The 17,116-nt window shown below is 31.8% G+C and overlaps 1 protein-coding gene across 5 annotated transcripts in view; it reads left to right on the top strand.

Annotated features, from left to right (window-relative positions):
- The window catches only part of LOC113520481 (calcium-binding protein E63-1), a 42,141-nt gene extending 25,228 nt beyond the window's left edge, over positions 1-16,913 (top strand). For 4 of the 5 annotated variants that reach the window (XM_026905807.3, XM_026905812.3, XM_031910447.2 and 1 more), the window contains exons 4-7: positions 3,062-3,205; positions 13,394-13,526; positions 14,027-14,175; positions 15,101-16,913. In XM_026905807.3, coding sequence (XP_026761608.2) covers positions 3,062-3,205; positions 13,394-13,526; positions 14,027-14,175; positions 15,101-15,123 — 449 coding nt within the window. In that variant the 3' untranslated portion in view covers positions 15,124-16,913. Of the gene's footprint in view, positions 1-2,145; positions 2,298-3,061; positions 3,206-13,393; positions 13,527-14,026; positions 14,176-15,100 lie in introns of those variants that run through there. The other variant, XM_026905814.3, reaches the window with a different exon arrangement.
- The last annotated feature ends 203 nt before the right edge of the window (positions 16,914-17,116 follow it).

The raw sequence follows: 17,116 nt of genomic DNA, 5'->3' as shown, positions 1-17,116 counted from the left end.
ATTTTCATTTCGGATTCTATCACGCAAAGAAACTCCGGGCTATAGCTCTTTCTATACCTCGTCATGTAACGTAAACAATCTTAACTTAAAGCTTTTGCATACGGGCCACTGTGTAGTACCATGTTTTGGTTCCATGGGTACTCACTGGCAACACGTATTGGTTAAAGACCTTCGTCATCAAACTTTATGGTATTTTGGAGGAGAACATATGGCGTAATTTTTCAAACGCTGTCCAGCTGAGTTGGATTGACGGTTATCCTCACAATCGCAATTGGACTTATCGAGTGGGACAAGTCGTCCCAGGTATACGAGTACATACTTGTCGACAACTTCGACCGTAGTATTCCCAATCACAACTGGTAAACAGCGACATAAACGTTAGACATAACTTTAGTCTTGTCTATGTTAAAACTTACTTACAGAGAAGCAATATTGAGGTCATTGAGCATATATTAAGGAATGGTAAAATCTCTGATTACTCTATCAATGACAAATCGAAGGTGGGTAATGTATTCGCCATTGGTGTTTATACCATATCTTTCTCAGTCTAGGAGTTTGAAAACAGTTTTTAAAGAAGAGTTTTGTGCATATGACGTTACTCTGTTTTACATCTTTCTGTACTGCGATGGGTTTCATAATTTGGTTTTGGACTACTGTACATACATTTTAGCATTTATTTTAGCATTTAGCATTTAGCAAAGTAAATTTGGCACCGCTGGAGGGATTGTAATACCGCCCATGTTTTGACCGTTATAGTCACTATTATACCACTAGATATAGTGGCAGATTATACTCTTCGGTCTTCTGTATAATCTGCCGTAGCGTATGACGTTTATGGTAATAAATTTTAATATTAATTTTTTTTATACAACTTAGAATGGCAAACAAGCTGACGGCCCACCTGATGGAAAGTGGTAATCGTCGCCTACAGACATGAGCAGTACCATGGACATAACAGAGTATACTGTTTCGCCCATGATACCCTCATGCGTTGCCATTCCTGAGGACTCAGGTGTTATTCCTCTGTACCCAGTAAATTCACGTCATATTCCACCCTTCAAACAGAAACACAGCCATGCAAACACAACTGCTTCACGGTTGAAACACGATAGGATAGAGGTACCCAAGCAATTGACTTTTGTATAAAGTCTCCCTCTGGTTCTATTAAAGAAATTAGCTATTTTGGGTAGTTGGAAGTCGTCGAGTTAACGTGTAAGACGATTGGTCATGGCTTTCGAAAATTACGTAGACGCGATTCAGAAGGAATGTCGGTATATAGTTTTTCAATAGGGTATTATCAGCCTTCTTGAAGAACAGGACTACCGCACTTCTGCTCTATGCCTCGGGCGTAACACCGATATGGATTAAATAGCCTCTAAAGATTACAAGTATCAGTTTTCCACTCGCTTTTAGAAGCTCTACCGTAATTCCGTTCTTCCCCGGTGACTTACTATTTTTACGCTGCTTGAAAGTCATTTCAATCTCGTGCAAACTGATACTCAGGATATCATCGGTATAGTGTCGGGTGACCTTAGCTCTTTGCGTATTAACGACGTTGTATGCAACTGTGCATAGAACTTCTCAATCTTACTCAAAATTTCATATGTGGCGAAACTTATATCATTGGTGTTAATCTTCAACTTTGTCAGTTGGTTTCATCTAATAGCCAAATCTCTGAAGAATACATTGAGGCGTCATTCCGCTCTATTGCCTGTTCAATGCATCTAGTATTGAACTGGCGTATGCCACGTCGTATACACTTAATATATTACTGATATCTGGTTTCATATAATTAAAAATATGCTTATTTATTTTATTTATGCTTTTTACGAAAAATTTTATTTACAAAAAGAAATATATTTAAACGAGAAATATGTATGTGTGTTTAAAATTTTATTTAGTTATAAGACGCTGTCAATGAGTACGTAGTCAGTAACGAGCAGACAAAAATATTTAAATATTTTTAACACGGTCTAGTCCTAAGCTACTCTATGAAAATGGTAATACATATATTGTTATTGATGATAACGCACCTATATAAGATGATGTTTATGAATATTAAGAGATGTGAGATAAGAAAAGCATGATATACTAATCTTTTGTCAATATTGTCTTTGTTATGTGATGCTAGGCGATGGCAGGCTGGCATTTTCATAAACTTACTTCGTGAGAAAGATACACTACAGATCATTATAGTAAGATTACAGTTAAATAATGTTCGTTTCTAAATTCTGTTGACGTGAGTACCTACATATATAGGTATCTAATTATCATGTCTAAAAAGGATAACAAATTTTGTGAGTACCTACATAATTATTTTATTACAATAAAAGAGTATGAAGTAAAAGTTTTCTTTAAATAATTTGTTACTCTCAATTAGATTTACATCTCATTTAGCATCATTATAATGTGTTTATAATAAATTAAATACACCTACTTTCTCTCTTTAATATTTATTATATGTAAAATTTCATAATATTTTTACATAAAAACTTATAAAAAATTAAAGCACTCTTGTACTGATGAAATATCCTGAAATATCTTCCTATATTGAGAGCTCTTTACGGTTTCATGTTCATCAATTCGTTTTGTAAGTTATAAACTAATGAATTTATATTAATATGTTTATATATCTCTATTGGGACACAAATAAATAGATAGGTACTTTTATTATTTGTATCCTCTGTTTTTTATGATTTTCTCGCATTTAATACAATTTGAATTGTACCTAATGGGAAGTAATAATGAGATTTAATATAAAGCTCGCAAGCCATAAATATGCATACCTCTAATAAAAAAAAAAGCAGTAACAATCATTATATTTTTGGAAATAACAAAAATAAATACGCACACACACACATATATATATATATATATATATATATATATATATATATATATATATATATATATATATATATATATATATATATATATGGTGCCTTTGGTGCCTTTGGTTAATATCATTAGTTGCCATTCCTTAAGAGTGTGGTGTTATGTCTTTGCATTCTATAAGTGGGCATAATTATATGTCTAAGTATTGTTTTGTCATTTATTCCAGACCTCCGCACAGCTTTTGGCCTCCTGGACCGGGACAGCGACGGTCACGTGACGCCGGCGGAGCTGCAGTTCATGCTGCGTAACCTCGGAATAGAGGTCAGCGATGACCTTATCTCTGATCTCATCAAAGATGCCAGTAAATCTGGTTAGTGATGAATATTTGTCTTCTTCATGAGCTTCTTACCAATAGAGCATTGCAAATTTCATTATTATGTAGTCCACTAGTAACTAATATGTCTATTATAGGGTGTTTATCTATATAAATAAACGTATACCACTTTATAAAAAAATATACCAAGCTATCTGAATCCCGTGGCTTCGCCTATAATAAATGGAAAAGCCTATAACGTTCTTCAATAAATGAGTTACAAATTGCAGAAAGAATTTTTAAAAATCCATTGGTAGTTCTAGAGATAAACATGTTTAGAATCTTCAGTTTTATTATATTTTATGCCAAATTAGATCTTAGCTCATCTGATACATCTTCCATCAGGAATATTTATAAATCTACTTTCATGCCTTGCTGCCTAAAATGTGAACAGAGATAATCTCTGTGTCCATTTTTAGATCAAAAGTCTTTATATTCTTTTGTTATACTATATGTACATATATCTTGCTTCATTCGTTTTTATAATTCATCTCTTGAATGGCAGTGTTATCTCCTCATGATTGGTCAGTCAGTTAGGTATTCCTGGTATATTTAATCTGTAGATAAAAATCCAAATTAGAAAAACTGTTAAGGTACTATTATATTATATATGTGTATTTAAATTACTGCCATATATTTTTAAAGTTTTCTGACATAGAGATTATGAATTATTGTGCTTAGTTTTTTAGTTTGTAATATAAATATGTAAGTAAGTAAGCTATTTAAAAACTATAAAATTGGAACAAATAAGCTAACCACAGGATAATTATCAAAGTTACCTCGATTCGTTGCTCTATGTATTTGTCTTGAAAGAAGGACATGCAAACACTATCGCATTTGTAATACTTATTTTTTGGGAAAAGGGATTGCTAGCAATGGAGTTTGACGGCTCCATTGCAAGCAATATACCCTATTAGGTCGACCTCCACGTGGTTCCCTCTGGAAACCATCGAGAATAATTCTTGTTGAATTCGTCACGATGGGCTAAGTGACCTGCTTCATCCTTACCTATCATCCCTCAATGGTGCCCCGCCAGTGTATACCGATAGCACGGGCGGAGTTACCATTTCATTATCACCTATTAAAAAAAACTTATTTGTTAAGATTACAAATATAGGGAACTCAGTTGAAAAATGTCAGTCCATAGTAATTAAATAGTGCTTATTTGTGACGCAAATTTTATAAAAAAATATAATTGCACATGTAGTGCTTTTTCAAATATCAATATAATCTGTCATATTTATCTATTTATCTATATATAAAACAAGTTATTATTTGATACAAAACAAATTATTATGTTTAGTTATATCTTTGTCTACTTAATACAAATTATGAAATTTTTTAAGTAAATATCTATCTGTTATCGTTTCCGGCACAATTATACAATAGATAGATAATATCAGTAGTTATAATGTTGAAATACCAAATAGGTAGCTTGACCTAGTCAGATTTTATAACAATAACTAGTTGCGTTTGTATTACTGATATAAAAAGTAGCTAAAGTCCTTCTTTATATAATAATACTCTTTACAGTTATCTCTAATATATCTTAATATAATTATAAAATAAAGAATAATAATGTAGGAGATGCAGAATAGGCGGCCTTATTGTTAAAAGAGGAAGGGAGCAATTTTATTACCTATCTAATAAGTGTCAAATAAGGATAAAAAATGATAATGGTGTAAAATACAGTACTTATGATTTAAAAATACAATGTGTATGCCAAATTCTTTGATGATTCAATCGTGAAAGTGCCAAGAGATAACAAATAAACAAAATAATTTTCAAATTATGATCATAAATATTGTTGATTTGTGAATCTTAAATTCGTGTCTAAAGCGACAAATCTAACAAAACAAAAACAACTAATCAGTGTTGAGTACGTAGGCGTGGGCACGGCCGGATACTAGTCTCTGGACGTGGCTTAAGATCAATGTTAAAACAATTGATAATTTTGTATATCTACTGATAATTTGATATTTTTATAAATATGTACTTAGGTATAAACGTAACTTGTCAACTAAATATGTAGGTAATCTGATAGTTTTATCATACGACTCGTACGAGTGGATAGTCGGGAACGAACTGCATATCTGTATGTTACTTTTAAATAAAAGTAATTTCATTTATACTTATGGAAATTTATTCTAACATTAAAATAAATTTTTGAATACAAAATACATCAAAAAACATATAAAGACAAGTTTTTAACCGCCAAGCTATAAAGAAAGTCCGAATGTGGCCGATCTGTTCTATAATAACAATTACTATATTTTACATTAGTTGTATCTTACACAACTGTTTACTAAGTATAATATATTTTAAAAATGGTAAACTGTTAGAGATCCACGTCGTAGAGACAGAGGCCTAGCAAGGTATATCGTAGGTACCGTAAACTATTGGCTACGGCCACGCGATTTGTCTTTAATGAAACTTTTGTAAATATATGTATATTTGATATAGATTTCATAAATTATAAAAGTAAATTCTGTTAATTGTTGGTACTTGGTGGAATTTTCAATTTATCTTATAAGTGAAAACACTTCTATTATTTCCATTGGTAATAGATAGTTAAATATAATCAATGGTTAAATAAAAATAAAAATGAATACATACATAGTATTATAAATTACCGTATTATAGTGAACTTACTAATACTGAAAGTGCCTTCGTAAATACGTCGCGGGAAAGTAAGTTCAAGGAAATATGTGAAGGTTACGAAATAACTGTTGGAAAGTTAACAATTGAAGGTTGGATATAAGGTCACTGTTACACTTTATTCTGATTAGTGAAAGATTGTAAACTCATAAAATGTGGACAAGAAAACACATCATCAAGAATAGCATATAAAAATAAATGTGCGTCCTTGCCTTAGAATTGAGTATTGCTCTTCACACATTTGCACATTCACTTGAAAATTTGCCAAAAACGAACACATGGTTTTTGATTATAATGAGATCACAAGCTGCAACACTTATGGCAGTTTATGTTTCGCGACATGTTGATATCTACTGTCTCCTGTAGCTGTAAATATGGCATATGCTGACAGCGACTGATCAACAGGCTAAAATTAAATGTGTTTACGTTTACTTAACGCCGTATCCGTATTGTTGTTGGCGTAGAATAATGGTCGAGTAAAATTACGGTAAGAATTAATAGGTTTTCATAATGTTTATAGAAAAAAAGTTAATATTCAAACTACTTGACGATAGAAGGAGGTTCGTAACACTTCTGTATTTATTTTAAACCAATATAATAGTATAGATGGATCACTATGAACAATAACAATTACGCTGCAAAACAATACTCAACCAAATAAATACATTTGTTCACAAACGTACAAACATATTTGCAACAAAACCATGTTAATTGTTCGTCAAAATAAAGAAAAATGCGTAAAGGTAGTAGATATAAGTTTAGAAATTACTTCCCTGAATAAAAAATATTGTTAATTGTTATAAAATATTATAACTCTATGTATTATTTCATCATTTCATTACGAACTCTTCTACATTGATAAATATTATTTTAGTAAAAATAAATAAGTGCGTCTATGGAGAAAGATACTTTGACACTCGGATCTTTTTATCTATCCAATAAGGGGCTCGACGTAAATATAGGCATGATCAATTTATTAATCCTTTTTATAAATATGAATACACAAATACTTTTTTATTTAGGCTTTCATAATTCTGAAAATTATATGGAATTTTGAAAATATTATTATATATCACTTACAGCCAATAAGATATCTTCCATGATCAACCCATGGAAAATACATTCTTGTCCTTATAGTCGTTTATGGATATTCTAAATAAAGAACTCCTGAGCAAAATTTAATGCTTCTAAACTATCTACAATGACCGATTAGATTGTATATTGTCTGTGAGTCAGTGTTAGAGTATTATTAGATTAAAGTTTTTTTACGGTGAGACGATGATCTTATAGATAAAATTTAATGTCTTCTTGTAATGGATTACTGGATATAATAAAAGAAAAAACGTGATGTCGAAAGATGTACCTATAAGTATACCTATGTTTAAGTACTTAGTATATGAGCAATCAGGTATTTTAATTTATAAGTATTAAGAAGGAAGGCGAACAGAAATGTCCAATTCAAAATGTTCATGTAGAAAAAATATAGAGCAATAAAAGTGGATTTTCGTAAACGATGAAGATAATATTCACAGTTAATTCAGGAGGTTATTGTAAAATGGCGTGCGGCGTAGGGCGGCAGGCGGCGGGCGGAGGGCTTCCGTAGGGCGACCTCGTGCCGTACCAAGGTTATGGTGGGTGCCAGTTTAGCTTGGCTCCGATGCTCAATTAGAGAATTGACTTTATCAAGCCACGCGCGTTCTAAATAGATTAAACCAAACTCTAAGTAAGTCAAGGTGGTAGCGTTAAAATATGGTGATTTCGTACTTGTTATACTTAAACTTTTACAATGTACGAAGATGATAGATTTTCATAGAGAGAGATTTATATAGTAATCTACATAATGTATTTCTGTCTTAGGGTTATTAATTTTGCCGCTAAACAGAAACAGTACATTCTGTAATATTTTGTACTTAGAAATTTCAACCGATTACAACTGAATAAGTAGCTAATAATAAATTGTATTGTGCAGTTTTATTGTTGAATATTGATAATAATTATACCTAAGTGTAATGAACTGGAAGTTAATGCTGTACTGTAAGCAGGGTTAACTGCTGACGTCATGACTTTAATGACGGTTTTCCTGCCACAACTACAGATGGGCAAAGCACCGGGTTTAAACCCGGTGCTTTGGTAAAAACCCAATAAACACCCATAAACTCCCATAATCACCCAAAAAAATATGTTTTTACGTATTTTTTTGAAAATATGTAAGTAATACCAATAAATTATTTTTATAAATTGTATTGATCAATTCTACAATATTAAATAAAACGTTAACTAATAATATTTCAGGAAATTTTAAAAATCTATATATAATAAAATGAAAGTAATTAATTTTCAGTGTTTTCATGTTGCAGTTGATCAACATGTTGGCCTTTTGCTTCCCGTAGATACTTTAAAATTTCTTCATAACACCTCGTTCGCACACATGGCCGTATATATTTAAATTCTTGAGCCACTAACAGTCCGAAATACTCATTTCTTTTATCCTCTTCTCCATAAATTAAGCATTTAGAACAGTTTGTTTCTTCTTTCAGTAAATTTTCTTTTACTTTATCCTCGTTTTTTTTCTTTGTTGCGACGACGCTGGGTAAATCATCTGGACACTGGGTCTCACTATCGCCAAATATATTTGGAGATCGGCTTCGGCTACGGCTTGGCAGACATTTTTTTCTTTCTACAATTTTAAATTAAATTTATTAGAATAAATGCTTCGAACACACGCGATCTAAGTACCTTTTGTGTTTATTATACCTTACCTACCTAGGTATAAAAAGAGTACTTACGTAGATTTTCTTTTATTAACTGTTTTATACGAAGATCTTGATCTCTCAAATTAGCATCCATTTTACTTCCAGTGATTATCAACTAAATTAATAATCCACAAAGTATTAAATAACGTTTTTATGAAATATTTAGCACAAAAACAATACCCTTTAAATATCGATCGTCAGTAACTGTGGCTGACTTACCTATATTCTAGCAAGCAGGACTGCCAGATGTGAAGGGGAAATCCCCAATAAATTGTTGCATGTGACTGATGATGTGAGCATGTTCGTTTCATAATAAAAATGTTGCCAGGTAACCAAAAAGTCGTATGTTTTTGTGCGAATTACGATCATAATCTTTACGATCGTACATTAAAAAATAGACAAATAATAGTATGAGTACGATTTAAATCGTATATCTGTCAACCCTGCTAGCAAGACAGCGACAAAATCACGTTGCATAACAATGTAGCCCAAGCTTATATCTTATGAAATATACGGAAGAGATACGGACTTAGAAAAAACAGAAATGTTGTTCTTTGTGGAAGTCATTGATGAAATTCTATGTATTTTAGCCCGCAAACTTTCTTCAAACAAAAACAGCGCCATCTAGTATCGAGTTCTGTAATTATCTCTTTGTTTATGGATTTGAAGTAAGACCGCCACGCATGCAATACATTATGACTGGGGATTCCCCTATTCGTCGACGCTGAATATGAGGCGACGACAATCACTGTCAAACGTGTTCACTATTACTCTGACTCTGGTAACGTGACTTCCTGGTAACGTGTTAGGTAGGAAAAGCAGTAAAAAAGTGCATATTAAGGGAGCAGATTTGAAATAATATTTATACTTAACAAGAAATAATTAAAGGTAAGTGGATTTTTGAATGATACAATTATATCATGATCACTTAACAATTTTAACTTAAAATTAGATGTATTATTACAAGCTTTTATTTAGCTTGCGTTATGTAAATAAAAGTATGTAGGTATGTTCGTATGTTGATGCAATTATCCTCAATCCTCAACCGACTGGGATAAAATTTTCCATACACGTTTATTTTGGATGATAGTGCATAGTTAGCTGAGAGTCGTCATTGGATAATAATGGTGGATAGCCTAAGATGTGTACTAGATATTTATTTTTAACATAATATGCGTAAGTACCTAATCGAATTAAAGAAGTTGCTGAGAAAAATACAGAACAATACGATAATAAACTAGCGTCTGCGTTTAATCCTCCGAGGAGATGTAATTTTACAAAGGCTTTTTGTATTTATTTTATTATTTTTTTAATAAATTTATTGTAAATAACAAGAAATAATCATTGTAAAAAAATAGGCACTCTATTGTTGAATTTTCGTCAGACCAACTAATCATCGTTCATTTTTTTAGGTTCAATGGGGAGACCTAAAGATTTACGCATATGGGAGCACTACCGTACTTTACCAAACAAGTCTGTTTCTTGCAAGCTTTGTAATAAGGTCTACAAATTCAGTAATGCTGCCAAAATGCTTCAACATCTTATCACTTGTCCAAAATCTCCAGAAACATTAAAAGACTCTATGAAACTTATAAAAGATAGCTCGTCCAAAACCAAAATGTCTGGACTGCGTGAATTTACTGGGTACAGAGGAATAACACCTGAGTCCTCAGGAATGGCAACGCATGGGGGGTATCATGGGCGAAACAGTATACTCTGTTATGTCCATGGTACTGCTCGTGTCTATGGGCGGCGGTTACCACTTTCCATCAGGTGGGCCGTCAGCTTGTTTGCCATTCTAAGTTCTATAAAAAAAAAAAAAAAAAAAAAAAAAAACTGTCAGAGATAGAGACAAATGATTCTTTTATAAGCCCCTCGTCGTCTGCTAACACTACAATAAATGCTGAGTTTCAAGACACCGATGATCATATAAAAACAGAATTAGCGAGAGCTATATTTGTAACAGGGACGCCATTATCGATGGTGCAACATCCTTTATGGATACAATTTTTCGAAAAATTGCAACCAAAATTTAAAATACCTTCACGTAAAGCTTTAGCGACAAAATACTTAGATAAAATATATAGAGAAATGCGTTTTGAGTTAAATGAGGAACTAAATGCTTGTAGTTACTTACACCTTCAGTGCGATGGCTGGTCTAATTTAAGAAATGAAGGAATAATAAACTTTCTTATATCAAAACCTCAACCTGCATACGTTAAAAGTTTGAATACAGAAAGTAATCCTCACACTAGTGAATACCTTAGCCAAGAAGTTGAAAAAGTAATGAAAGTGTATGGAGCAAATAAGTTTCTTGTACTTATTGGCGATAACGCTAGAAATATACAAAAGGCATTCGAATTAACAAAACTCAAATATCCACATGTTGTTCCTCTCGGTTGCTGTGCACATATCCTTAACTTGTTGTGCCAAGATATTGTAAAGATACAAGAAGTAACTGTGTTTATTATGCAAGCCATAAATATAATAAAAACTGTTAAAAGGAGTCAACGATTAAGTTCCTTGTTGATAAAATCAAGGCAGGGTGAAGATTCTACACAAACACTAAAATTGCCTTGTGCTACAAGATGGGGAAGTCATGTTACTTCGTTAAAAAGTTTGAAAGCAAATAAGATAGCTTTGCAAATATTAACAGTTAGAGAAGATGTGGTAATTTCAAGAGATATTAAAGAGATGATTTCTGGACGAAGACAGGGGAATGTATAAGTATTTTGGAACCAGTCACTGAAAGCATATTTTACTTAGAGAGCGACCAGAATCGTTTGCATCGCACATACATTACATTTAGAGATGTACAAGCTAAGATACGTTTTGCATTAAATGAGATTTCGACATTGAGCGAAGAAAGCAAACAGCAGATTCTAACATCAGTATCTTCAAGATGCAATATGGCAATGAGGCCAATACATTTTGCAGCATATATTCTAGACCCCAGGACTCTAGGAGTCGAACTTACTCAAGAGGAAGAACTTAAGGGTATGGAGTTTATCTACAATTTAAGCCAACACTTAAGTTTGTCAAATGTAATGGCAGATTTGGCGTGTTATAAAGCTAAAGAAAACTTTTGGGCCAGAGGATTTGTATGGAGCTCATTAGATAGCATTGAGCCCCTAATATGGTGGAAAGGTATTTGTGGTTCCACTGAGTTAAGCAAAGTAGCGATTCGTATTCTATCAGCTCCCTGTACTTCGGCAGCCACTGAGCGTTCCTTTAGTATCCAAGGCTACATACATAATAACAAAAGAAATCGACTTACAACTGAAAGAACTGAAAAAATTTCATTCATTTGTTATAACTGGAATCTTAAACATAAAGCTGAATGCGAGGACATTCAGTTTAATGAAGAAAATACCTTAGAAGCTTTCATTGAGCAAGTAAATGAACATAACAGTTTAGACGAAATAGAGCCTATCGAACCTATACAATTCATCGCTTGTAATAACTCTGAATCTGACAGTGATTGACTGTAGTTTTACATTTTACTTTCATCTCTTTCTTAATAAACTCAAAATCAAATTAAAAGTTTTTTTATTCTGTAGGCTGCATAATAATATTGTCTATGTCCAGTATAGTGGACGTCTTGCGGCTGAGATGACGATGATGAAGTACAAAATCATAAACACCCAAAAATTTGGGTGTTTATGGGGTTTAAACCCAATAAACCCAAAACACCCGGTTTTTACCCACCAGACTTTAAACCCACCCAGGTGGATTGCCCATCTCTAGCCACAACGTTAATTAAGATTTAACGACACCAGCCCTTTTGTTGATTGTCGCATTAAATTTTGTTACACATTGCTTGGGTGGAGTTTTACAATTATTATATAGTGTGGTTAACTTTAACACGCACTTTTTGATGAAATCTTTTATGTACCTGCCTATTGTTGCTAGTGTTTGCGATAAATGTCAGTATTTATTTAAATTTATGAATATTTTCGAGCTTATACTTCTGGTATTTACTGTTTAACTTTATATAATATTTAGTGCTTAGAACTATATGTTTGAAAAGAAATATATTAAAAATTAAAAAAAATAAAAATTATACAAAACCTGGATACATTTAATTTTTTTGCTATTTTTATTAGATATACTTAAGTATATACGAATAATATTATGTTTGTAGATAATGGAGCTGGTAATACTGATAAAAAAACAAATAGATACATATAATGTATTTCTTTAAAATCTTTGTGTAACTGTTTCTAGCTTTGAATAAATAAAAAAAATCTGTTAATTTCTAAATAGGATAATATTATTATGATATACATAGCTTCTAATAGGTTGAATTTGTGATTTTGCAAATTTTTTTTATTTAAGAGATTCCTCTTGTTACCGGCTAACTCTATTTCAGGCCATATCTTTGACCTCCTTATACAACATGACACCTAATGTTTCTTTTATCTATGTCATATAGTTATTTCTCGGATCTTCCCTTCCTTGATGCGAAACATTTGCAGTTTGGGTGCTGAATGGTTACAGGTTTAGAGGTGAAACACATGTCGCAAAATGTGCGTGAACAAAATGGCAATCGGAGATTGATGGCTAATATGAAAGGTTGTGGAACTTTTGGTAATAATAGTATTAGTCTTGGAGTGTTGGCAGTCATAGATATACTTATGGCAGCGGAATTAAACAAAATAATTGCAATCAAATAACAGCCTGGTTTCAGTGACTATCTCATTTTCACTTATTTATAATAAGTAGATGTACATAGAGTGTATGATGATATAAGGTTTATATCTTCTACTTTCAGGTAATGGCCTAATAGATGAAAATGAATTTATGCAATGGGTGACGAAAATACAAGCGTTACAAGGAATGGATGTATCTTCAGGGGGCGGCGACTCTGAAGAGGAGATTACGAAAGACTTACTCGCCGCTTTCAAGTGAGTTATATTTATAATTCTGGATACAAAAGATAAGTATTTCGATATATTTGCATTTACATATAAATGTATGTATGCAAAGTAGATACTACCTACTAATATGATAACTGTATTAATTATTAATCTTGATACATATAGTAGAGCTCATAGTTTCTTTAAATAGAACTTAGGGAAAATGTAAACAAACGAATAAGATCGTCTCACCAAGCGATAAATTGTTTGAATGTTTCAATTTAACACTAATTTCACTTAGAGAGTGTTTCTGTTTGAAACACACTATAAGTAGTCGATGGTGTTGGTTTGGATGAGGTTGGTCTCTTTGTTTATTTGCCATTTTTTACGATACTTAGACTGGCAAACAAGTTGAGGGCCCATCTGACGGAAAGTGATAACTGTCTCTTATAGACCACACCGTTGACTTTACGAAATATACTATGATGCTCAATGACCGTTCCCCACTATCAGGTAAATACTTATAATCAAAATTGTTCCAATTCTAGAGTATTTGACCGAGACGACAATGGGTACATAACACGAGACGAGTTGCGTACGGCTCTAGAGATGATCGGTGAACCAGTGACAGACGCGCAGTTGAATCAGGTTCTCGCGCTTGGGGACATCGATCACGACGGACGGATCGATTATGAAGGTAACTTTAATTAATTAAGGACATAGATGACCCAAATTCAGGATTAATGCATGATTCTATAATTCACGTTGACTAAGACGTTATGTGTTGCTAGTATTTAAAAAGAATTTTTTTTTCGTACTAGCGACGTGTGCTTGTCTCGTCCTTATCTGTTCTAATAGATAAGGACGAGACAAGCACACGTCGCTTGATTTTGATGAAATTAGTAGATTGATTCAAGTATCTAAATTAGTTAACAGAAAATAACTGGGAGAAAATGCTATATAGCATTAAGTCCGTCTTTTGTACCAAACATTTTTTGTAATATGGTCAATAAGGAATAAATTAATAAATTATTTTCAATCTTCTACATAATTTAGTTTTTAAAGCGGTAGTAAAATTTAAAATAAGTAATAATTTTTAAAAGTAATCAGTGCAATAGTAGTAGTATGGAATACTTATTTTTGTTTATGACTGTTAAGAAAACCTATAGCAATACGTGAATGTAACATTTTCTGCGTATTATTTACCACATTCATGAGTTGTCTCTACGTTATTAGTTATTTAAATTTAACAAAGAAACTACGTTTATAAATGTGATATTATAATGTAAGATAATAATGAATAGAGATATATGTTATATTTACATTATTACATGTCCATATCTAGAAATAATAGAATTTTTATCGTGCCTCCGATCAAACTGTTAATAATTACTCCTCTCCATCCAAAGGTTACCTGAAAGAAATCGCTTTTAACGATAAGATCGCCCATTGTTTTCTCATTGTGATTATTTCTTGTAATTATTTGTATCTATAATAAGTTTATTATTGTAATCTTTTGGAGGAAACTATAAAGAGTATCTATCTATCTATATTACTATAATATAGTTTCGTAACTAAAATATAATTGTAATTAGTACCTAACTTATTTAATGTCTTTTCAGAATTTGTGAAGATGTTGCTGTAACGAGTGTTGTACCTCATTGAGCGACCTCATTAGATATAATGGGTATTAATTATCTAAAGACAAGTGGCAGCCGCCGAAAGTATTCCCGATGCTTATGAGACGTTGTGTTGTGTATTGTTTAGGCACTCATGTCGATAGACTCTTCCATATTTTTAAAGAAGCCATGTCAATACATAAAATTTTTAAGTAGGTGTACCAATCAAAATATACTTTATTTAAACAGTATAAAAGTTAAACAAAGTATATTCGATTTATTATTCTTGTATTGTGCATGGTCGATATTCGTGTATATTATCTATACCAAAGTAACGAAATTATTTATTTTAGATATGAGTACGTAAGGTATCTTATTATGAGAACCTATCAAGATAGGAACCTATAAATTTTATAAGTACCTATTGAAAAGGTAACAATTACCTGTTTAAAATATTGTAGGTATGTACATAAAAGTACTTTTGTATTATTAACAAGTGTAGTCTAACCAATTTAGGTTAATGTATGTAATGTTATTTATTTATACTTCTTTAAAATAAAAAGGATAGGTTCAAAAAGCGCTCAAATCACACCATTAGTATCTAAACCATTATTCAGCTGTGAAAAAGGAAACTATTCGGACGTCCATCTATTATATTTATATATTTGATAAATAAGTACAATATTTTATTCTATATACAGGGTAAAAGCAAAATCATTAGCGTCCTTTTAAGAGAGTGCTAACGAAAGTATTGAGCGTTTTATACTAACAAAGCGCATTAGCTATTAAGTTAGTAATGAAGATTTTAAAATTTTATTTGTTTTTCGGCTCAAGTTTCTCTAGAAAAATATTCAGTTTCACTGTTTGAAGACAACCTTAAAAGAATGCTAATGAACAGTTATACCCTATAGAAACAGTATACATTTACTGAATAAATAATATAATTTTACATACTTAATGCGTATATATGTACCTACAATACCGGTACAAAAGCGGTAATGTAAGTTTATTTATTACACGTCATGTCACAAAAATATGGTTCTAGAGCTTTGCTTTGTACTTATTAATGGTATTATGTAGGTATTATACAAACATTAATAAACATATTAATACATCTATAAGGCACTAATGCACATTTATTTGTTGAGAATGTCACGAACACTATAATTTAAATCAAACAATGAGCGTGACAGTCAACGTACAATGTATATATAATATAAATGCAATTTTATGGTTGTGAAGAATAAGTTTACCAAATACCATGTTATGCTTATGATGTTATATTCACGCTATTTATATAATGATAAACGTTGTACAAAAGAAGTTAAATATAATTGATAATAACTCGTAAATATGTGAGAACTATTGCAAATGTTAATTTATCTTTAAGCAATAGGTTATTATATCTGTAAAAAAAAAAACAAAAGACGTAAGAGCGAAAAGTTTATTACTGAATATTCTGTTACATTTGTATACTATATTTTTAAGATATTAGGTACGATAAAAACACTACCATAAATATGAGTATGTTTAGGATAAATATCGGCTAGTCTAAAGGTGTTATCCTAATGTGAACTGCAGACCGCAGGTAGGAGCAGCAGTGAACAGCATGTTACTAATTCTAGTGCTGTCTACGATCTACAGTCATAATTACTATAGAGTAACACCTTAAATATTTCGTAGGAAATAAAATTTGTCATTTTGTAATGAGTGGAATTGGCATTTGCAATAAGTAATTACAGTGGCATGTTAGTTTAAGTTTTTGGAAAGGCATGTGATAGAATGAACGTGATCAATAAAAATCTTGAGTTTGTTATTTACTTTTTCATTTATTTATTGTAAACTGGCAGTTAGGTAAACCCTTTCGCGATTAACTTTTACTGTTACAACTCCCATAAAATTTAATTAAAAAATAATATTTAATGAGAAATATACTATGGTTGTGTACATATATCTATAGATATTTGACATGCACACTCTTTACCCTTAGGATATCGTAAGAGACAGCTAAGGGAACAA

This window comes from Galleria mellonella, unplaced genomic scaffold (genome assembly GCF_026898425.1).
Source record: "Galleria mellonella isolate WM207_F2 unplaced genomic scaffold, CSIRO_AGI_GalMel_v1 utg36, whole genome shotgun sequence".
Classification (NCBI taxonomy): Eukaryota; Metazoa; Arthropoda; class Insecta; order Lepidoptera; family Pyralidae; genus Galleria; species Galleria mellonella.
The sequence above is the reverse complement of the archived record's forward strand: the minus strand, read 5'-3'. Positions and strand labels throughout refer to the sequence as shown.